Source organism: Gekko japonicus, unplaced genomic scaffold (assembly GCF_001447785.1).
Source record: "Gekko japonicus isolate JY-2015 unplaced genomic scaffold, Gekko_japonicus_V1.1 scaffold821, whole genome shotgun sequence".
NCBI lineage: Eukaryota > Metazoa > Chordata > Lepidosauria > Squamata > Gekkonidae > Gekko > Gekko japonicus.
In genome coordinates, this window is record NW_015160235.1 from 739,229 (window position 1) to 762,645 (window position 23,417).

A 23,417-nucleotide genomic window follows, 5' to 3' on the forward strand; every position below is an offset into this window, starting at 1 on the left:
TTATTATTATTATTATTATTATTCTTGGGAACTAGTACTAGTAGGAAATATAGCTAAATCAACTTCTTCAAGAAGAATCTCAACCCACAAAGGGGAGATTTTTCACTAGTGAGACCTTTTTTGTTGTTCAGTCGCACAGTCGAGTCCGACTCTTTGCGACCCCATGGACCAGGTCACGCCAGGCCTTCCTGTCTTCCGACCATCCTCTGAAGTGACCTAGAATGAACCAAACAAGGTGTTACTTTTTACAAGTTTTCCATGGGGACTTGTAAAAAGTAACGCCTTGTTTGGGTCATTCTAGTCCATGGGGACTTACAGCCACACGGCAGCTACAAGTCCCAGTGGCAACTCCTGTGCAGAAAATGCAGAGGGGCCCAATTCTGATCAGGTCTGGGGCGTGGGGGAGAAGGGGCTCTTGCCTTCCCCCCCCCCGCACCATTTTTCAGCAGATAAGATGACTGGGGGCTGTGTGGGGGCCTTATTCACTGTGTTGCAGCCTACCAATGGAATGAATAGTGCTCCCATGCCATTTTGGCTCCTGAAAAAGGGCACAGTTGGAGGGGGAGGCAGGAGCAGGATGATATAACAGTACTTAATGAAAAATCTTACCCCACTCACCTGTAAAGCTATTTTCTTTAAAAAAAATGGGGGGTGCATTTTTCATATGTGTATGTGTACACACACACATCTGGAAGTCATGGCCACCTCTGGTGACTGACTCCTACTGGGGACCTGGAGGGTATTCAGAGGGGTGGCTGAAGAAAGCCTGCCCCCCCCCTCCTGCCTCTGGTATTCCAAGGAGGTCTCCCATCCAAGTACTTGCCAAAGTCAACCCTGCTTAGCTTCTGAGATCTGATGAGACCAGGCTTGCCTGGGCTGTCCAGGTCAGGGCACCTGTAAAGCTATTTTCTTTGACTCATTCTCATCTCCAACTGACATCTTTCATCTGTCACGACTCAAGAGTCAGTTCTTAACTGATCCTCTGCTCCCCAGAACAGAGGTACCACTGGATTTTGGAGCTCTGCTCTTATTGGCTGCTGAGTTGTTGGATGGTTTTTATTCCTCTATCCACTGTGCCACAGGACGGCATGGGAAGCCCTGCCCTCATTTGTCCTCAGTCAAATCTGATTAGCTATGTTGTGTCACGATACTGATCCATTCACAGCATAATGGCCAATTGGCTGAGAATGCCCATGTAAAAGATGAAGTAAGGTAGTGTCAATGAATGTTCTCATCATTAAGGATTTCTGTGGGAAATATTTCTTCCCTCCATCTGCCTTCAACCATAAAAATATCAAAATGGAGAAAATTTGAGCTTAGTACCGGTATGTCTGAAACTGAAGTGATTCTCATGAACATAATGAAATATTGATAATACAGTAAGGAGATTCAGGTCTCTGTCCCTCACTTCGTCACATAACTTTTAAGAACAGGAATATATGATGCTGTTTTCCCCAGGATATTTAGTCATGTCACATATCTTACCTTACATTCATCTTGTTTCCGTTTCCTATTATACAAATATACAGACTCTGAGTGGTGGACACATGAATGAATGTCTAAAGAAATGGCATTTTTTTGTACTCAGTAAGCAGTTACGAACTCTTTTGCTTGCTATTCAGATGGAATCCTCCCTCAAATCTTACATGAAGTGGAATTGCCAATCTTAGACCAAGACGAATGTTCTAGAGCACTTTCTACTTTAAAGAAACCTGTCCGAGGCGACACTTTAATGTGTGCTGGGTTTCCAAATGGAGGAAAAGATGCATGCCAGGTTGGTAAAACGAATATCTCTGAAAATGAGCTATTTTTAAGTGTTGCTTTAGCTCAATATTTGTGACTTTAAAAAACAAACACAAAAAAACAAGTAGGTATATTCTTCAGTGCATTACAAAGTGTTGGTAGCCTGTTACAGAAAATAATAAAATGCCACAGGACTCTGTAATTTTTGTTTTGAAGCACTGGCTCTCATGTGTTGACAGCTCTTGTGGCTGATACCATGGTGTATGGCAGCAGTGTTCTGTCTTTTTGTTCCAGTATGTTGCATGAGCAGCAGTTGCACATCTGCCATAAAGCTCCTTATGTCTGTAAAAGAAGCTAGGGAATGTTCGAAAGTGTCCCATCCCTATTCTGAGATCATCATCTGTGTCTATCATAGCAAACTTGCTGGGCTGTGTAGGGCAATCATGCTAAACCACTTATCAGGACCATACAGACTTGGTTCCTGTCTTTGGTGGTGGTGGTGGGGGGGACCAATCAGGTAAAATTCATTTTTTTCACTGGGTCCATGAGGCACAAAAATGGTTTCCCCCTCAAAGGTAAATAAAACATACAGCTTTTATTCAGGCCACCAGGGCTATTTTTGGGCAGGAACGCACAGGAATGAAGTTCCGGCTGGCTCCCAAGTTGACCACGCCCAGCAGGAACTCATTAGCATAATAGGCCACACCCAACAGCAGAAAATCATTAGGATTGGCTACATTAGTGGTGTGTGGCCTAACATGCAAAGGAGTTCCTGCTACAAAAAAAGGCCCTGGGTTTTGACAACAAACAAGGTAAACAGAATAACAAGCAAAAGGTGGGTGTGGCTGGATAACCACACTTCTGGTAACATGTGGGTGCGGCCTAATGTGCTAATGAGCTGTGCTGTCAAGGGTGTGGCCCAATATGCTAATGAGTTCCTGCTGTTGGGTGTGGCCGATTATGCTAATGAGTTCCTGCTGGGCTTTTTCTACAAAAAGAGCCCTGCAGGCCACTGAAATGATATGCAGGTTCTCAGCATTCCAGCCTACAACTCAGATAGTTGAAAGGGAAGGAAATGGGGACATGCCAACAAGTTGTATTGAGCAGTAATGTAGTGGAATGCACAGAGAAATAAAGGTGAAAAGGGTTACTCCAATCCCCAGCATTGTGAAACCAGGAAGAAGTACTGTGCACCTCACATCCCCCTATCAGTAGGACCTCCTTTGAACTATCTGAAGCTTCAGAAGATAGGTTCTACACATGGTTTTTGGTCATCTCTATGTATCTCTTCTGATGGGAGCCCATTGCAAAGTGGAGCAGGCTGCAGAGGCCATAGCAGCCTGCTGATCAGAGACGTCCCTTTCCTCCCTACCCTCCACAATATTTTGTTTTTCAGTTTCAGCTTCTACAGTCTCAGGGGTCGTTTCGTAGAAAAAGAGCTAGGGGAACTCATTAGCGTAACTCATTAGCATATGCCACACCCCCTGACATCACCGGAAGTGTGTCATAAGGCCACACACCTCGCCCCCAACGGTCCCGGCCGCCGCCGCCGGCCTTGCAGCTCCACTGCCGAGCCCCATGAGGGGCCCAGCGGTGGACCTGCAAGGCCGGCGGGAGTGCAAGGAAGCCCCGTAAAGGCCCTCCCTGGCCCCAGGCAGGCAGGGGTGGGGAGAGGCAGGGAGGAAGCAACTTACCCTCCCTCTTCTCCTGCCTCCTCCTGGCTGAATGAGGGCCGGAAGCGGGGTGGCTGGAAGCAGGGGGCGGGGCTTCGTCATGTGCCCCGCCCCCCGTACTGCGATCCCCCGCGATCCCCCCCGAAATAACCTCTGTACAGTCTTATTCACCAATGGAGACCAAGAAGCAGATCCAAACTGATTAGAAATGACATGATGTACTTCTGAGGGAATTTTTTGTGTAAATGTTTGTACATGCTGTTTTAAATGTATCTCATTTTAAAATACATTTTTCTTTCCCCTGCAGGGTGACTCTGGAGGCCCTCTTGTGTGTCTGAATGAACATGGCTCCTGGACCCTGGTTGGGGTGACCTCATGGGGGATGGGATGTGCTCGTGGCTGGATGTATAACCTGAGAAAAAAGTACAATAGAAGAGGATCTCCAGGAGTTTTTACAGATCTTATCAAGCTTCTCCCCTGGATTCAACAATATATGGCCACTGGTAAGTAACAAGATGATAGAAGTATAACTGTTATGGCAGTTTTAGTATCTTGATGTCTCATTCATTAGAACAGGTCCATGTAGTTTAGCATGGTCAACCAGATGCCTACAAATAGCCTGCAAAACAGGGAAGGAAGGCAGTCGTAGGAAAAACAAATAGCCAGCTAGCCCATTTTTTTTGGCAAAAAGTAAATATAAGTTTTGAAGAAAAGTAATTTTGAAGAAAAGTAAATATACGTTTATTTTGTACTAGCCTGATACCTGTGCTTTGCTATGGTACTTAAGTCCAGTAATTCCAGTTATAATACTGACTATCTGAAGTTTGAAAGGTAACATTTGTTGTAGGAATTCTAATGGAGAAGATTGTAGTGTAAAGAGCGAGGTGAGACATGTGCTTCCCCCCCCCACACCACCGAAGGACCTCTCTGTAGACCACATCGGTGGTTCTGCCCTCAGGTGCTAGGATCACCAGGCTGCTTGGTGAGCTTACTCTGGAGCAGGATCCTTGAAAGGTCCTTTACTGTCTCCCCATGAACATTCATAAACTCAATTGCCATGCTGGCTATTATGAGAAATGTCTATTCAGAAGTCTTGAATTGCTGATTTCTGTAACTGTCTTCAACTGTCTGCAGTCTCTTTTAACTGTGTTTTTACCTCCGAACATTGAGATCCACAGCTGAGCAATCAGAGGGAGGTGGGTGCAAGTAGGCAGGTTTTACCTCAGAACTCTGAGCTACACAATTAACCAAGGGGGGGGGGAGGCAGCAGCCTGCCAGGCATGTGGAAAACAATTAGGAGAACACATTTTGCCCCTTTTTTTACCTCCTTAGGGGCTCATGTTTCTCAGAAATCTCTTTGTAGTGGGGATTGACGTCATGGTAGGAAGGCACTCCCCTTATTTTGGGTTTCTTGGCACAGGGGTTTGGCCTGGGCATTGGTTTGGGTGGGGTGCAGGGCATACTTTTTCTTTCTTTCTTTCTTTTTTTACGGAAATGCTTCTCATTTGTGTTACATTTAAGAAGAGGGACATAACTACAAATTTAAAACAACATCCGAGCAATCCTACACCTGACAAACACCCACCTGTCTAGTGTAAGGGGGGAGGATTGTGTTTAAAGGCATCAGGGAGGCTGAGCCAGCAGCAGCACTAAGGAAAACCTGCTAAGCAAGCCTCCCCTGTGGCTTTAAGGACTCTGTGTCCCTTCCAATCCTTGACAGGCAGTTGTCTGTCAGGTGTATGAGGGGTAGTGTGTCTGAAGGCATCTGGGAAGCTGGGCCAGCAGGATTGCTAAGGAGATGCTGGTTGGGCAGCCTCCCCGATGGATTTCAATGCTCTGCCCCTGCACCTGACAGACAACTGCTTGTCAGGTCGAGGAGGGGTGTGTGGGAGTGTGTCTAAAGCCATTGGGGAGGGTGGCCCAGCAGTATTGCTAAGGTGTTTCTGCTCGGGCAGCCTCCCTGGTGGGTGTTTGGGGGGAGTGTGTTTAAAGGCATCGATGAGGCTGTGCCGGCAGCAGTGCTAAGGCGATCCTGCTGAGCAAGCCTTCCTGACGGCTGTAAGCATCCCACCCCCTCTCCTACAACTGACAGGCATTGTGGAGGCTGGCTGGCTCCCTGATGGCTTTAAGCACCCTGCAACCACTGCTGCACCTGACAGACAACCGCCTGACAGGTGTAGGAGGGGGAGCGTGTTTGAAGCCATGGGGACGCTGGGCCAGCAGCTTTGCTGAACCTCACAGGTGGTTGGCCACTCCTGATTTCCTCAATTGTCATTAGCTCTCTGCAGTCTCCAGTAACTGGTTGTTGTTTTTTACCTCAGCTCTGCAGCTGACCAATCAGAGAGTGGGGGGTGCAGCGAGGCAGCAACCTGGCAGCCACATAGGAAGCAATGGAGGAGCACATTTTATCCCTTTTGACCCCCTTAGGGGTTGAATTTCTAAAAATCGCTTCTTTTTAAAAAAAATTATTTATTTATAAGTTTTTGGATTGTGTACATTACAACCAAAGTAGTTTCCAACATATTGTGAGTCTATTAACACATTTTGTTAACCTGATGATTAGTGGTGTGTAGCAGCACGGTAGTTGCAGATTTTGCTTTGTTTGTAGGATCACACTGATACACATGATAATTGGCTTGATTTCAACAGGTTCACAGAAATGAAAATGTTCTGCTTAGAATGATTTCAGTGCACTTGTTAATGATATCCATATTATCATATGGACAATTCCAAAGACAACCATTTATAATTTGTTTAAAGTACATCATTACAGTTCTGATTTGCCATAGCTCTAAAATATTTTTGTTTTTCAACTAGATGTCAGAATGAAAAGTTCTACAGGTAAGTAGACAGTCTCTTTTCTTTGAACCAGGAATTTGTTTTTTTAAAAAAAAATTATTTCATAAGTAAGACATACAAAGACAAAGACAAACATACATAAATACAGGTTAGGGGAATTCATTTGTATCATTATTTACCTAATTATTGCCCTCATAGTATGTCCAAAACATTCATTTCTTTTATCCACCTTATAATTTTCATATATACCTTTTGCATATAATTAAGCATATATTTCTTATTTCCTTTTATTTCGATTATATGTCTGGAAATTTTATATGTTATACTCTTCTGTCCGTTTGTAAAATCTTGACCATGTGTCCTCAGAATTTTCTTTGTTGTGTCCTCTCAAAACCGAAGTTAAATTGTCCATCTCTGCTGTTTCCAGTATTTTATTTATAACTTCTTCCTTTGTAGGGACTTAATTTCTTCCCCAATATTTAGCATATAATATTCTTGCGGCTGTCACTATGTGTATGGTCAGATAAAAGTCATGGTTTTTTTTGTATTTCTCTGGTGTCATATTCAATAAAAACAGTTCTGGTGTATAAGGTACAGTAGCTTTTAACACTGTGTAACAGTTCAGGTATCCAATACTTTTTAACTTTATCTACCACATATGAAAAAATGAACCTGAACCAGGAATTTGTCGATAAAGTCCAAAATGATTTAATTTATACTAGGAATGTATGGACTCTGGCCTAGGGTCCAAAGAGCTGAACAACGAGTTCTGCATGCCCAAGGGAGCTTTGGGCTTGTGTTTCTTGACCAGTATATTGCCATGCCAGGTGTCAAATCAGGGGTCTCCAGCAGGTGGCGCTTGAGCTACTAATAACTCTCCAGCTGCTGCAGAATAATTTATGCATACCTTAGAAGACCCAAGAAAAAACTGTGAAAAGATCTGCTCTCAGCCTTTTTTTTTTAAAGCTTTTATTCCACAGGATTTTCTTCTGTGCTCTTTTTAGCTAATAGCTTTTGTTCTGGTGATCTTCTGAGTCCATGTTCTGTCTGTAGAACAGAGCAAAATTTGGTAACATGCCAGATGGGTAGAACTTGGGATATTTTCCATTACTCAGAAGTAGCTTTCACTAAAGAAAAAGGCTGGCAACCCCTGTATCAACTCATGTTTGAATGGGAGGGGACTTCCAAAAGCAATATGGCACGGGATCTGGCAGTCGGGGGGGGGGGGGGGAAAAATACCACGTCCACTGTACATGCCCAAACCTGGCCATAGTGTTGCTAACATTTCATTTTGTAGTACAATTAAGGACACTTGGATTAGAATTTTTATTTTAAACTTCTAAATGTAAATGGATTAGATCACCTTAGTTTCTGTGTGTTGAACCAAAGTTGCTTTTCTACACATGGAAGATTAACTTCTGATCTTGAAACAGCTGCTTTTCATCTTGTGCTAGAATGTTAAGTAGGAAAAGTGAAACTATCCAAAGATGCCCTTCTGCTGGTACATCTGGGGGAAGAAGCTTTTTCATCAGAGCAAGGGTCTTCAGGCTGGAGGGAGAACTCAACCTTTGCCAAGCAGAATGATGGAATCCAAGCCAATATATCGCTGCGCTATGCTGATGTAGATGTTCAGTTGTTTCCAGAATGGCTTTGGGATTATGCCCTATCCATCCCATCCCGAAGCAGTCAGTGGATTTAGTATAACTGTCTTTAGGACAGCATTGTAAATCACTCATTTGTTTCCCACAGATTAGGCAAAAATGATTTTTAAGAGGTGCAAGATGTAGTTGTTTTATAGAGTTTTGACAGGGTTTTTTTTTTTTAGGTCTTTCTCCAGGCCAAAATAAAATGGGAAAAGTTACTGAATATTAAGGCTAGGGATTTTTTCCTTCTCTGATTCCAGACAAATAGGCCTAGCTCAAATGTGGTTTTATTTTGGTTTGCCATTTCAAAGTCCTTTTAATAGAGGCTCAATGTGGGGAAATGAGCAGCTGATACTTTTCATGGCATGAAGGTAAATAGCATCACTTGGTAAATGACATCCCACTATGCTTCTATTAGGAGGACAAGACATTTTTTTTTCTCCAGGCAGCTGACAACCCTCTTTTCTCTGAAATGTAGAAATGCATCATTTTCCTTAAATTATACATTAATCTGATCTAGCTGTTATCTGATTAACATGATAGCAAGATTAGCATGATATTGATTTAACGTCATGACACAGATAAGTTTTTTGGGGGGAATCACTGTAATCTCCTAGCTTTCCTTTATATCTGAATATATGCTAACCCAATATTTGTTTAATCCTGATGTTCCATAACACAAACTTCCATAATTACAATGCAGCATCATGCAGTATTCAGGATGGTAGGCTCCTTGGCAACGAAGGAGGACTACACCTGCCTGAAAGCCCCAGACGTTTCTATCCGGATAATCAGTGAGTAGATGAAATGCAAGGACTTTTAAAGATGCTACATACAGTTGTTGTACATATTAGATTCCATGTCAAAAATGAAGTCAAATGAGGAGGAAGATCTATATTTTATTTCAATTAACAGAAAAACAATTGGACCAAATAGTCCATTAAAAATTGACTACTTTCTTCTCAGCATATTCAGGAAATATGCTTCAATTAACAGGAAAACAATTAGACCAAATAACTCATCAAAAATTGACAACTTTCTTCTTTTTTCTTCATCTTCTTCTTGAGCATATTCTGAACATATTCAGGAAATACATGCTATTTTATACATGGACTGACATCATCAAGAAAACAATATTCAAACAGCATAATTGGTTACAAAAGACAGTGGTAATTTGAGTAATAATCCTCTGATTGGCCAGATATAAAGAAACATATATCTACGTCAAACTAAGTGTTTACTTAACCTAACCTAAATGATAATGGGCAAGGAATCTTCATATCCCAAACAAAAGTATTCATTACTGATACCAGACTAAAATCTTATCTGACCCAGACATTGAAAGGTTTGCCCTAAGAACTACAGAATCATGAACTTTGTACCTATTATGTTGTCTGCTAACAATATCAGACCTACAAGAGGAAGGCCTTCTATATAACAGGCCTTTCTAACATCCTAATAAAATATTACTTAAAGAATAAATCTATAAAAACCAGAGAAATATGAATATGAACAATAAAAAAAACCCAACCTATATATAAAAATCTTTATATTCCCATTCATACTACAAGTATTATGCTACAGTGGTTCGTGATTTGCTAATCGTGAACTAGACATCACTCACTGTATGTCAATCCAGGTTGTGCGTCTGGACTCTGCTTGTACCAGAAGGAATGCATATTCTGCTGAACTTTTCCCACTTTGATGTGGAGCCAGATATATTTTGTGACTATGATTCCCTGTCAGTGATTTCTAAGGACGATCAGCTAGTCGGTGAGTTTCTTTTTTCAAAGTTTTGAACTCTGGGGAGGGGAATGAGCTGGGAGGATCTGGAGCAGAAAAGCAGCAGCTAGGGTAAAGGGTGAACTCCTTTGCTTTCTCTCTCCCCCTCCTGCTTCTTCTCCGCCACAGATTGCCCCTGAGAGATTGTCAGAATTGTCTTACATACTTCCATGTGTAATGCTTGCTCAGGTGCTGACCGGCGTCTCTTGATCTTGGGTCTGGCAGTATTTAAGGCCATCCTTAGGGAAGGGAGAGGTGGTGGCGGCTCAGCGGCAGCACATCTGTTTTGCACCTCCAGTTAAAAGGACCAGGCAGTAAAAGATGTGGGCAGAGGTTGATTCGGGGGGGATTGCGGGGGATCGCAGTTTTCCCGGGTGAGGTGCAGGGGGCGGGGCACACAACGAAGCCCCGCCCCCTGCTTCCGGCCGCCCCGCTTCTGGCCCTCATTTAGCCAGGAGAAGGCAGGAGAAGAGGGAGGGTAAGGTGCTTCCTCCCCGCCTCTCCCCACCCCTGCCTGCCTGGGGCCAGGGAGGGCCTTGGCGGAGCTTCCTCGCACTCCCGCCGGCCTTGTAGGTCTACCGCCGGGCCCCTGATGTCAGGGGGTGTGGCATATGCTAATGAGTTATGCTAATGAGTTCCCCTAGCTCTTTTTCTATGAAACGACCCCGGGATGTGGGAAAAACTTCAGTCTGAGAACCTGAAGGGGCTGCTGCCACTCAGAGTAGACAATTCTGACCTCGATAGACCAAGGGTCTGACTTGGTATAACGTGACTTCGTGTGTTCAGAGGTCTTCGGAGAGACTGTGGTTTATGTGTTTATAGGGATTAAAAACGTTAGATTTAATAGGGACTGGCAGGGCTATTTTTGGGTAGGAACGCACAGGAATGGAGTTCCGGCTGGCTCCCAAGTTGGCCATGCCCAGCAGGAACTCATTAGCATAATAGGCCACACCCAACAGCAGAAACTCATTAGGATTGGCTACATTAGGGGTGTGTGGCCTAACATGCAAAGGAGTTCCTGCTACAAAAACAGGCCCTGGGTTTTGACAACAAACAAGGTAAACAGAATAAGAAGCAAAAGGTGGGTGTGGCTGGATCACACTTCTGGTAACATGGGGGTGTGTCCTAATATGCTAATGAGCTGTGCTGTCATGGGTGTGGCCTAATATGCTAATGAGTTCCTGCTGTTGGGTGTGGCCTATTATGCTAATGAGTTCCTGCTGGGCTTTTTCTACAAAAAAAAGCCCTGGGGACTGGCATCCAAATTATGCTTTCCTATAAAGTTGCCATGTGGATAAATTAATCTGAAATATGGTTATTCTATCCCTATTCAGACATTACAATTTTGGTGATGCAGCCATGAGCAAGGGGAAATCATACTATACACAGCCCTCTCTATATGCTTGGTTGCTGTTTTGTATGAATAGGGCAACATGCATGTTTTCTAGCTTTAGTATGTGTGATTAGAAACCTGGATATGTTCATGTCTACAGAAGCTAGAAAATACTCGTGTTGGCTTGTCCTCGTGCCATAGCGGTGGTATGTGTTGGGCAGTTCGCAAACAGTGCATTCTCCAATTATGTGAGGTTGGACTGCAAAAATCATAATGACTGAACAGGGCTAAAATGGTCTGTGAAGGTCATGGCATAGACTTGGCCATTTACAGACTAATCATCAGATCCTCTCTCTCCAGGAAACAAATGTACAGTGTTTTTACAATGTAACCATCTGTATGTTAGAAGCAGGTTCTTTTGATATCCCTTCAAGTATGCCCTAGTAGTTAAATCAAGTGTGTATATGAATGCCTTTCAGGGAAATTCTGTGGAAGGAATCCTCCATTACCCATATTGATTGGCTCAAATAGTATAAGGCTTAAATTTGTATCAGATAATAAGGAACGTGGGACTGGATTTTCCATGAAATACCAGGCTGTTGCACCAGCTATGCTTCCAGGTAAGTATTAATACTTTCTCATAAATTGACAAATCAGAGGTATTCTAAAGGTTGTAGATTTGTGTAGAGCATGAGACATGGCAGGGGCATGAAGCCAAAGAGATTTCCCTAAAGAGAAATAACACAGACTATACTTATTTATTTACGTTATTTACGGTTCACCTTTCTCACTTGAACTCAAGGCAGATTACACAGGGCGAGTCCATACAACTGATGCGTGGGACCAGGGCTTTTCTTCTGGGGGAACGCACTGGAACGGAGTTCCAGAACCTCTTTGACAAAATTCTTTTTCAAATGTTTAAAAGTTCACGAGTTTTCAGTATATATATTGAAAACTTCATTTCCCACTTGAGAGTTCCGGCACTTCTTTAAAAAAAGAAGCAGCAGCCCTGGATGGGACATTCAGTAAACAGTGCAATAGGATTAAATGCAATAAACAATGCAATGGGATTAAATGCAATAAACAGTGCAATAGGATTAAATGCAATAAACAGTGCAATAGGATTAAATGCAATAAACAGTGCAATAGGATTAAATGCAATAAACAATGCAATGGGATTAAATGCAATAAACAGTGCAATGGGATTAAATGCAATAAACAATGCAATAGGATTAAATGCAATAAACAATGCAATGGGATTAAATGCAATAAACAGTGCAATAGGATTAAATGCAATAAACAGTGCAATAGGATTAAATGCAATAAACAGTGCAATAGGTTGTAGAACCAACCAGAAGTCTAAAAACAGAACTGAAGCAAAGCATAAGTATTAACACGACACACTACTAAACGATGCAAAATTCAACAGTAGGATCCTAGTTTCAGCTAGCTATACACAGTAGTGTAGACTACAGTCCATAATAGTTTTTCCAAGTAACTCTGTGAATCATTTAGTACAGTGCAACTCTGTTGCCTGCACAGAAACCCTTAAGGAAGGCCGTTCCACAAGGTGACCACAATGGAGGAGTAGGTATCCCAAGTCCCCCCGTGGCCCCGCCCCCAGCGTGCCTGGCGTCCTCCCGTCACTTCCGGGTGACGTGCGTGCGGTGCGCGCGCGCACAAGACGCCGGCTGGGAGCCCCCCGCTCCCGGTGAAGATACACTTGGTAACCCTATGGAGGAGGCACGTGTATGAGTAGTTGTTGCTTTCGCCCATTTTCAGGTTGGCACCTGCAGAAGGCCCTGTTCTAATGCATGAAGGTGTCACGTGGCAGAGCATAGGTGGAGAGATGGTCCACAGGTATAAGGGTCCAAGACCATGAAAGGCTTTGTACACTTATAAATTAGCTATTCCAGTTAATAATGGAGTAAAATCTTGTTGGTCTTTAAAATCGGTCCTCACTAGACAGACATTTATATATGTGATTATGAAATAAAAGTATAAATACCAGGTTTACAGGGCCATACAATACGAGTAATGCCACATCAGATGTGATTATGTAAAATCCGAATGGGATCAAGTAAAGTACAGAGACTGTTCATAATAGTAATAACTGGTCACAGTAATAATTGTACAAGCTGAGAATTCCCATGTCCACATTTACCAGTTTGATTTCATGCCATGCTTCTCTGACCATACCAAGCCCAAGAGAGGCGTGCCTGTGGCTGACTCCATGATTGGTGGCTTAGAAGATACAAGGACAAATGGAATTAAGGTCGGTGTACACAGGTTTTGGCGCTGGTTAAGAGCTGAGCAGCATAGACAATTATTATTGTAACCAGCCCATTACAGTCCTGTGAGAGATGTAATCCAGTGTGGTGTAGAAATTAGAGTGTTAAACTAGGACCGAGGCATCCCAGCTTCAAATCCCCAATCTTCCATGAAGCTTGCTGGGTGACCTTGGGCCACTCTTACATTCTTCCTAGCCTACTTCAGAGGGTTGTTGTGAGGACAAAATGGGAAGGAAAACAATGCAGAACACCCTGCACTCCTCAGGATGGGCACAAAAAATGTATTATATAGATTTGGAGACCTCATGCAGGCCCTGGTTACATCTATATTAGATTATTGCAGTGTGGTCTTTATGGTGCGGCCCTTGAAAAGTTTTCGGAAACTGGTGCAGAACCTTGCAGCCAGGATGTTGACTGTAGTGGGTTGTATGGAACACTCCAGTCTTGACCTATTTACACTGGCTCTCAGTCTGTTTCTGGGCACAATTCAAAATGCTGGTGACCTTTAAAGCCCTATATGGTTTAGGACCAACATACCTGAAGTAACCGCTGCTCCCTCATCACCCAACATGACCACTACAGTGCCCCTGCCTTTTGAGATTGGGTGGGTGGAAAACCACCTAATGCAAGCAAAGTGGTGCTCAAAATCTTACAACAAAGAGAAATGCCAGATGTTCAAGCCGGATTCAGAAAAAGAAAAGGAACTAGAGATCATGTTGCAGATTTACGTTGGTTGCTAGAGCATATAAGAGAATTTCAAAAGAAAATCAGTTTGTGTTTCATAGATTACCGGAAAGCTTTTTACTGTGTGGATCACAAAACACTATGGTTGGTTTTAAAAGAAATGGGTGTACCACAACATCTGATTGTTTTGATGTACAACCTGTACTCTTGACAAGAGGCTAGTGTCAGGACAGGACGTGGAGAAACAGAATGGTTTCTAATTGGCAAAAGTGTCAGACAAGAATGTATTTTGTCTCCCTATTTCTTCTATCCATATGCAAAACATATCATAAGGAAAACTGGGTTAGATTTAAATTAAAGTGGAGTGAAACTTGGAAGGAACATTAACAATCTGAGATATGCAGAAAATCGTAAAGACCTGAAATGACTACTGATGAAGGTTAAAGCAGAAAGTGCCAGAAAGCTGGTTTACAGCTGGACACCAAGAAGACAAAGTAACGACAAACTTTAAGTCTGGAGATGAAGAAACTGAAATTGTTAAATATTTTTGATTTCTTGTTTCAATCATCAACCAAAGGGGTGATTGCAAGCAAGAAATCAGAAAAGGATTGAGACTGGGAATGGCAGCTATTAAAGAAATAGAAAAGATCCTTAAGGATGTGTTGCTGGCAAACAAGATCAAGATAATTCATACTAGAGTATTCCCCATTACTGTATATGGGTGTGAAACCTGGACAATGAAGAGAGCTGACAGGAGGACAATTCATTTGTAATGGGGTATTGGGTGAGACTTTTATGGATACCATGGACAACCCAAAAGACAAATAAGTGGGTTTTAGATCGAATAAAGCCTAGACTCTCCCTACAAGCTAAACTGACTAAACTGAGCTTATAGTATTTAGTCACAGAGGTCGATTTGGGGGGATTGTGGGGGATCGCCATTCCCCCGGGTGAGGTGCGGGGGTGGGGCACAAGATGAAGCCCCGCCCCCTGCTTCCGGCCGCCCCGCTTCCAGCCCTCATTCAGCCAGGAGGAGGCAAGAGAAGAGGGAGGGTAAGTTGCTTCCTCCCCGCCTCTCCTCACCCCTGCCTGCCTGGGGCCAGGGAGGGCCTTGGCGGGGCTTCCTCGCACTCCCGCTGGCCTTGCAGGACCACCGCTGGGCCTTATGATGTCGGGGGTGTGGCATATGCTAATGAGTTATGCTAATGAGTTCCCCTAGCTCTTTTTCTACGAAACAACCCCTGTTTAGTCATATTAAGAGAAGTTACTGGAAAAGAGAATAATGCTAGGAAAAGTTGAAGGCAGCAGGAAAGGGGAAGACCCAACATGACTCAGTTAAGGAAGCCACAATCCTCAGTTGCCAAGACTTAAGCAAGGTTGTTAATGATAGGACAATTTGGAGGTAATTAATTCTTAAAAAGGTAAAGGTAAAGGTTTCCCTTGCTCGAAAGCCAGTCGAGTCTGACTCTAGGGTTGCGGTGCTCATCTCCGTTTCAAAGCCGAAGAGCCAGCGCGGTCCAAAGACGTTTCCGTGGTCATGTGGTCGGCATGACTAAACACCAAGGCGCACGGCACGCTGTTACCTTCCCACTGAAGTGGTACCTATTTATCTACTTGCAATTTCTTGCTTTCAAACTGCTAGGTTGGCAGGAGCTGGAACTAGAGACGGGAGCTCACTCCGTCATGCGGCACACTTGGGTCTCGAACTGCTGAACTACCGACCTTCCACAGCCTGCAGTTCAGCGTCTTAACCACTTGAGCCACCGCAGCTCCTAATTCATAGGGTTGCCATAAGTCAGAAGTGACTTGATGGCACTTAACACACATGCACACCACCCCGGAGAAGGCCTTCTTGCTCATAGTACCAAAACTCTGGAACTCTCTCCTTAGGGAGAGTCACCTGTCCGCTTCTATTGCCATTGTCCACTAGTAGGGGAAGACTTTATTTGGCGTTGCCTCAGTGATCCCTCCTACCTGCTCAATGTTTTGTTATTTTTTGTGTTTTTGTATGTCTTTTGGATATGGTTTTGTTTTATACATGTGTTTTTATTATGCATGTTTTAACCTGTTAGCCACTTTGGGGGCATTTATGAGGGCGAAAATCAGGGTATAAATTGTACTAAATAAACAAATATGCAGTGCAAGAATCCAGGCTAGATACAGCCAGCCAGCTGCCACTCAGATGGCTTCTCACATAAAATGTATTACGTTCATGCTTTGACTTACTGCTTCTCCCACTAGATGAAAGTATATATTTATTGGAAAATATTAGTAAGTCCATGAGAGCTTCTGAGCATTTGGAATTTGTGGATTTGCTATTTTAATTCACCTTGGTTTAATTTTGCTTCATTGGACTTCCAGATTCTGGCTGTGGATCGCTAGCTGTACTCTTTGAGGAAGGAACGATACAAAGCATGCACTACCCTGAGGCATACAGCAACTTGGCAGATTGTCAGTGGATAATTCATGCTCCAGAGAATTATGTGGTCAAGGTACAATGTGGAAAGCTTTTACCAACATCTGCAGAGTGGGGTTCCTTTGAACAACAACAACAACAAAAACTTTAGTTTGGTCCAAAATTTTGTATGCAACATAACGCTCCACTCATGAGGCAATTTTATTTTCAGGCTGCTTCATAACTGATAAACGAGTGATCTCTTCCATATTTGTTTAAATCCAGTGGTTGTGCACCTAAATCCTATCCATCTTCAGTCTCATTCATGATCTGCCTGCAGCATTTGGCTGTGACAGCTCTGTGGTGTTGGCCTAAATCTAAGTGCCGTGCGATGCCGCAGCATCTCTGTGCTGCTTTTCAAGGTTCCCCCCCGATTGCACGGGGAAAATAAAATAGGCACATAAATCTGTTTTTTCCTGAAAATCCAAAGTATTTGATTTGTGTTCCTGAATATGAATTCTGCACTTTGGAAAATAAAGAACAATCAGGGGTCATTTGGGGGGGGACGCGGGGGGACGCCATCCCCCCGGGTGAGGTGCGGGAGGGCGGGGCCTGGAGCTCCCTGCTGGTGCCCGCTGGAGGTCGCCACCGGCTGTGGGGAGGACACACTTCCGGTGATGTCAGGGGGTGTGGCATATGCTAATGAGTTATGCTAATGAGTCCCCCTAGCTCTTTTTCTACGAAATGACCCCTGAGAACAATACCTTTCTTGCAAAACACCTTTAACATTTTTGAAAGGTTTGGATAAAGATTGAAAATTTGACATTCAATCCATATTAGGGGTATTACTCCATTGCTAGGAAAAGTTGAAGGCAGCAGGGGAAGGGGAAGACCCGACATGAGATGATTTAACTCAATAAAAGAAGCCACAGCCTTCAGTTTGCACGGACTGAGCAAGGCTGTTAACGATAGCATGTTTTGAAAGTCATTACTTTGTTGGGTCACACACACACACCATTCAAGTCTTTCAGTACTTTTAGGTCTGAAACGGCTGCTGCTTCCAAAATAGGGGCATATATGTATCTCAGTGGTATTTTGTCATCAGTTTATCTTTCTATGCACAGTTGCCTCCTACATTAGAACCACAAGAACTGTACACAGTGCGCTCAATATTTCTTTAACGAAAACTGTAAAGTTATAAATATGAAATGTACAAAAGTGATAATAATACATTCAAATGTGTAAGTTCAGATACATAAAGATAGAAGATGACAACGACGGGACGGTGGTCTCCGGAATGCGATGCCGTTTCGACAAACGTCTTCTTCTAACCAAGAGTCTTTAAGCTGATGATGTATGAAAAATTGCACTTCAATGGAAAAGCTGCCCAATTCACATGGAGTTCAATAGTTTCACCTATTTCATTGCATGTAATGGAGAAGAACATCTCTCAAACAGAATAAAGCTTTCCATTGAAGAGCAATTTTTCATACATCATCAAATTATAGACTCTTGGTTAGAAGAAGACGTTTGTCGAAACGGCATCGTATTCCGGAGACCACCGTCCCGTCGTTGTCATCTTCTTACGTATCTGAACGTACACATTTGAATGTATTAATATCACTTTTGTACATTTCATATTTATAACTTTACGGTTTTCGTTAAAGAAATATTGAGCGCACTGTGTACAGTTCTTGTGGTTCTATTTTTGCATGTCTATGGACTTTGACCATATTTGTTTTTGTATGCCTCCTACATTAGAGCATTGGTTCCTTTAGCTCAGTATTGTCTATTCTTATGGCTCTCCCGGTGGAGAAGTGTATTTCCTGACAGTCGCTCTAGCTGAGATCAGATAGCAGGGACTGAAATGGCCACCTTTTGCATGTAAACCAGGTGCTCTGCCGTGGAGCTACATCTGCCTGCTTTCATTGGAAGACCTCCTTTAGAATCCCCCAATGAGTATAATGAAGTGTTAAATATTAATAACGATGAGAAATGTGCTTTCGTGTCTGCGTGTCTTATCAAATATCAAATTCCAGGATTTATATAACTTTTCTTGAATTGTAGGAATGTTTTATTTTATTGAATTGTAGGCTTTCTATTTTTTTAAAGCTCACATATGACAATTTTAAACTGGAAGAAAATAAAGACTGCACGTATGACTCAGTGACAGTGTATGAAAACATTGCAATGGAGAAAGAAATAGGTATGTGGTTTATATTTATAGCAGTCAGATCTGGTACATGTTGGTTTGTATTTACCCATTCAATTAAGGAAGCATAAGTTTTCGTAAGAGTGGGAGGCCATTTCTGCTGATTTCCCCTGTGTGCTGCATTTCACTGAAATTTTATTCTGGGAGTTAGTGGACCCTCAGGAACAGTGTAGTGTGGGTCTCCAGTGTAAAGGGAAATCAGTCAAAATTGCCATTCCCTTAACAAAATTTAAAAGCCCTTAATTTTTCTGAAACGCTCCCTTGATTTCTCTAGTCCTTCCTGTCACCGCAGGACCAGGGGGCGTGACGCAAGCAAGCAAAAGTACAGGAGCAGTCTGAGGTCAAGCTGAGCAAATCAGGCAGCAAGGTTCAAACAGGTTTAAATCTCAGTCCAAAAGCAGGGTCAGATGTACCAGAGTTTCAAGTCCATAAATCACAACGATACCAGAGGAGTCAGAGATGAACGCAGGGTCAACGAAGCCGAGGGTCAAAAGCCGAGGATCAAGCCGATAAGAATTCCACAAGGTCTGGAGCAGAGATACAAGGATTCAGGTCCTGACAAATGACGTTTGCCAGCACAAATGACTGCCGGCAACAGACTTGGAGATATACAGTGCTAGCTAATTAACTCATTAGCTAGCATGGAGCGAGGTCAAGATCCTGTCAATATTCAGGGCTAAGAGATCTTCTGGCACGCATGCGTGCGTTCTGTCTTCGCTCTCTCAGCTGCTGTCTCCGTACATTCCGGAGCCTGGTTACAGGTGGTGGTGAGTCTGATGACGAATTACTGGGATGCAGCAGAGACTGATCCCTTGCAGGTGTTCCCTGGGAGGCTCTATCCTCCTCACCACTTAGACAGATCCAGTCTTTGCCTATAAGTCTCTGCTGCAGTACTGTCCTCAGGAGCCTGTAAGTCCACAGGCTCCTGGCTGGCAGGTGCCTCCTCAGGGGCATCAGCAAGGGCAGGCATGACATCAGCAAGGGCAGGCATGACACTTCCCATTCCATCATTTTCCTCTATTACTTTGCATTGTTCATTTATTCATTCATTCATATAGGCCATTATTTTTAATTTCCTGTCAAGGAAGGCAGGGCCAGTAGTCGTTTGAAACAGCATCCCTGGAAAAATCTGAAAAGCAAAAAATTCTTTACTGATTTCAGAACACAGATACATTAATGAAGAAAAGATAGGGCTGCCAAGTGGGGGCGGGTAAACCCTCATTTTGGAGGCCCAATTTCCAACGCCGTGGAATCGGGCCCCGGGGGGGAACCCCACCCCTGCGTGCGCATCACCAGGAAGTGACGTGGGCACGCCGGGCACGCTGGGGGCGGGGCCATGGCCATACAAGGGAAAACTCTATGGTTTTCCCTTGTATGGCCATGGCCCCACCCCCAGCATGCCTGGCGTCCTCCCATCACTTCCGGGTGACGTGCGCGCACGCACAAGACGCCGACCAGGAGCCCCCCACTCCCGGCGAAGATACACTTGGCAACCCTAAGAAAAGAACATGTTATGATCTTTAAAAAAAATTGGTGACTTGGTTGTAGTGCTATTGAGGGTAATTTCAGTTAAATTACATAAAATGCATACACAGTTGTGATTGTGCCCGTTCAAATGAGAACTGCCTGTTCAATATGCAGAGTCTTCAAGAGATGTTGAAGAATGTGAATTTGTATGAAATGTGGTGTATATTGTCAAAATATATATATATATATAATCTCTGTCAGGTTGTTCACTCTCCCAGCTCGATCCTTCTGGATTCTTTCCTAATCTTTTAACTAAATTAACTGAGTTGGTATAGTGGCATACTGAGGAGTGAGCTACAAGGTTCCTGGTTCAATTCTTCCCTCAGCCATTAATGTATTTGGAGGCCTCATATGACCTATTTTTTCTTAAACTTCTGTTCTTCATCTTCAGTACAGGAATGATAAGACCAACTGACATTACAGATCTATTGTATAATAATAATAATTATTATTTATTTGGGGGGGGTGTGCCTGGAAGTCATGGCTGACTTCTGGTGACCCCTAGTGGGGCTTGGACATTTCAGAGAGGTGGCTTACTAAATCCTGCCTGTGTGTCCCAGACCTGGTATTGCGCGGTGCTAGCCCACTGCAGACCGAACACGGGTGCAAGGATATCCAATAAAGACTGGAGTCTTCAAGGCTTGTGTAAAAGTTATTTACAGTTTATTTTACAAAGCCTCCACCAAATAATTACACAGACTGACGTAATGCTCCGCAGACAACCAATATTCACGAGAAGATGTTCAGCACAGTACCTCACTGTACTTATGCAGCCATTGGCCAATCAGGGCCAATGCTTAGTCATTGTTACATGGTGTTAATTAGCTCTGGCAATGAGCAGCCAGAACCGGTCAGAGCCAGCTCTTTAGACACCTAGAGCTGTCAGCTCCTGTCATATAGGTGTCACAGATCTACAGCTAGACTTAACAGCAACACAGAATGTTGACATGTGCCTGGAAGTCATGGCTGACTTCTGGCGACCCCTAGTGGGGCTTGGACATTTCGGAGAGGTGGCTTATTAAATCCTGCCTCTGTGTCCCAGACCTGGTATTCCTTGGAGGTCTCCCATCAAAGTACTTGCCACGGTCAGCCTTGCTTCACTTCCGAGAGCTGATGAGATTGGGCTTGCCTGGGCTATGCAGGTCAGGGCATATTATTATTTCTTGAACTATTCCTTCAGCTACCTAGCATGTCAGCAGCCACACAAAGTGAGAACGTCTTGGGCAACTCAGGGGTTTAGGATGCAGTTAAATATGGTGATGAATATAAGGAAGTGGTCTAAATTAATTGATAATTGTGGCCCTGACAAGCCTTGTAGTTCTATAAAAACCCATGTAACTGAGCTAGCAATAACAAACTCCTAATACTAGATGCTGTTGTTATATATAATTACATAGAATACAAGGCACCATTATACTAAAGAGCATGAGCAGGCAGGGCTATTTTGGGGGCAGGAACACACAGGATTGGAGTTCCGGCTGGCTTCCAAGTTGGCCACGCCCAGCAGGAACTCATTAGCGTAATAGGCCACACCCAACAGCAGGAACTCATTAGGATTGGCTACATTAGGGGTGTGTGGCCTAACATGCAAAGGAGTTCCTGCTACAAAAAAAGCCCTGGGTTTTGACAACAAGCAAGGTAAACAGAATAAGAAGCAAAAGGTGGGTGTGGCTGGATAACCACACTTCTGGTAACATGGGGGTGTGGCCTAATATGCTAATGAGCTGTGCTGTCATGGGTGTGGCCTAATATGCTAATGAGTTCCTGCTGTTGGGTATGGCCTATTATGCTAATGAGTTCCTGCTGGGCTTTTTCTACAAAAAGAGCCCTGTCAGGTATGGTTCAAACTATACATGATGGCACCAGATCCATTTGTTTAAACCCAGAATAAAGCAGGCATAAATAATAATTGCATGCGGTTAAGTCACAACTGACTCATGGCAAGTCCAAGATGATGGGGTTTTCAAGGCAAGAGAGGAGCAGAGGCGGTTTGCCATTGCCTTCCTTTGAAGAGTTTTCCTTGGTGATCTCCCATGCAAGGACTAAACATGGTCATCCCTGCTTAGCAGCCAAGTTCTCACAAGACTGGGCTAGTCAGAGCTATTCAGGTTGCTAAAGCAGGGAAAGGGACCCAAGTTTAAGAGAAAAGATAGCATGCATGAGAAGACAGCTGAACCCCACCTCTGTTGTGACTTAAGAGCAGGGAGTGCAGTTCTGAGACTGCCATCAGCTAGAGCTCCTAGTGGCTACATCCAGAGGTCATTTCCTGCAGGAGCGCACAGGAGCGGAGCTCTGGCAGTAAAGAGCCCAGGGGCACATGCAACAAGCCCCACCCCTGCTCCCAGCAGCCCTCAGTCAGAGCAAGAAGCAGCCAGGTAAGTTGCAGAGCTCCCCCTGGCCCCCAGGTCCAAAACACCTTTAAGACCAAGTTTTATCCAGGTACAAGCTCTCCCTCCTCTGCGAGGACAGATCTGCATGTTCTCCCGCCCCCTCCAATAGCTAGAAATCCAAAACAGTCCATGTAATGTATTGAAACGATTACATGAATCACCTCATTAGACTCCTATGTTAAGCTTCGAGCCAAGCTAGGGCTCCTCTGACCGAACTTCCTATTGGTCGCTTTGTAACAGCGACCAATCAGAACAGTACTATTCCCTGGGAGGGAAAGACTCCCATTGGTCCTTAACTGAGCAATCTCATTGGTTGTTATTTGTAAATAGGCGTGGCTACATTAGCCCGGTTATGTTTAAAAGGAGCATAGCTCCCACAGTTTGTTGTTCTGGTTTCTAATGCGTTTGAGTGCTTGTTCGTTACTTCCAATAAAGCTGAATCACTTGCTGAATCACTCTACGAGTCCTTTGTTAGCGCGATCTAACAATTGGCGACGAGGATGGGATGTTAGAGCAGGTAGGCAGCCCTGCGGACATCCACACTTCGGACTCGGAAGAAAGCGAGCAGAGCACAGCAGCCGATCCGACGGAGGCGCCACCAGCTCCGGTGCCCAAGTCTCCCACGATGGCTGGAAGCCAGAAGTTCGAGTGCTTCGAACCTTCCTCAGAAGACTGGGACTCCTACCTATCCAGGTTCGAGTTCCATCTGGAGACACACGACATTACAGACGAGGCCAAGAAACGGGCGTGCCTCCTGAGTTCCTGCGGGAAGGGAACCTTCGACATAGCCAGGTCACCTGCCGGCACGCTTTTTACAAGCGGAACCAGGCCGGAGGCGAGACCATCGCAGATTTCGTGGCAGCCCTTCGCAAAGCCGCACGGCCGTGTAACTTCCACAACGTGGAGGAAGCCCTCAGAGACCGTCTCGTCTGCGGCCTTAAAGAC

General features: G+C 44.0%; 1 protein-coding gene across 1 annotated transcript in view; it reads left to right on the forward strand.

Annotated features, from left to right (window-relative positions):
* OVCH2 (ovochymase 2) overlaps positions 1 to 23,417 on the forward strand; it is a gene marked incomplete at its 3' end in the record, with an annotated part of 47,315 nt that overhangs the window by 9,166 nt on the left and 14,732 nt on the right. The window contains exons 6-13 of the mRNA XM_015412748.1: positions 1,593 to 1,774; positions 3,724 to 3,919; positions 6,234 to 6,257; positions 8,562 to 8,652; positions 9,498 to 9,631; positions 11,453 to 11,593; positions 16,310 to 16,440; positions 18,456 to 18,549. Of these exons, the coding sequence (XP_015268234.1) occupies positions 1,593 to 1,774; positions 3,724 to 3,919; positions 6,234 to 6,257; positions 8,562 to 8,652; positions 9,498 to 9,631; positions 11,453 to 11,593; positions 16,310 to 16,440; positions 18,456 to 18,549 (993 nt within the window). The remainder of the gene's footprint in view (positions 1 to 1,592; positions 1,775 to 3,723; positions 3,920 to 6,233; positions 6,258 to 8,561; positions 8,653 to 9,497; positions 9,632 to 11,452; positions 11,594 to 16,309; positions 16,441 to 18,455; positions 18,550 to 23,417) is intronic.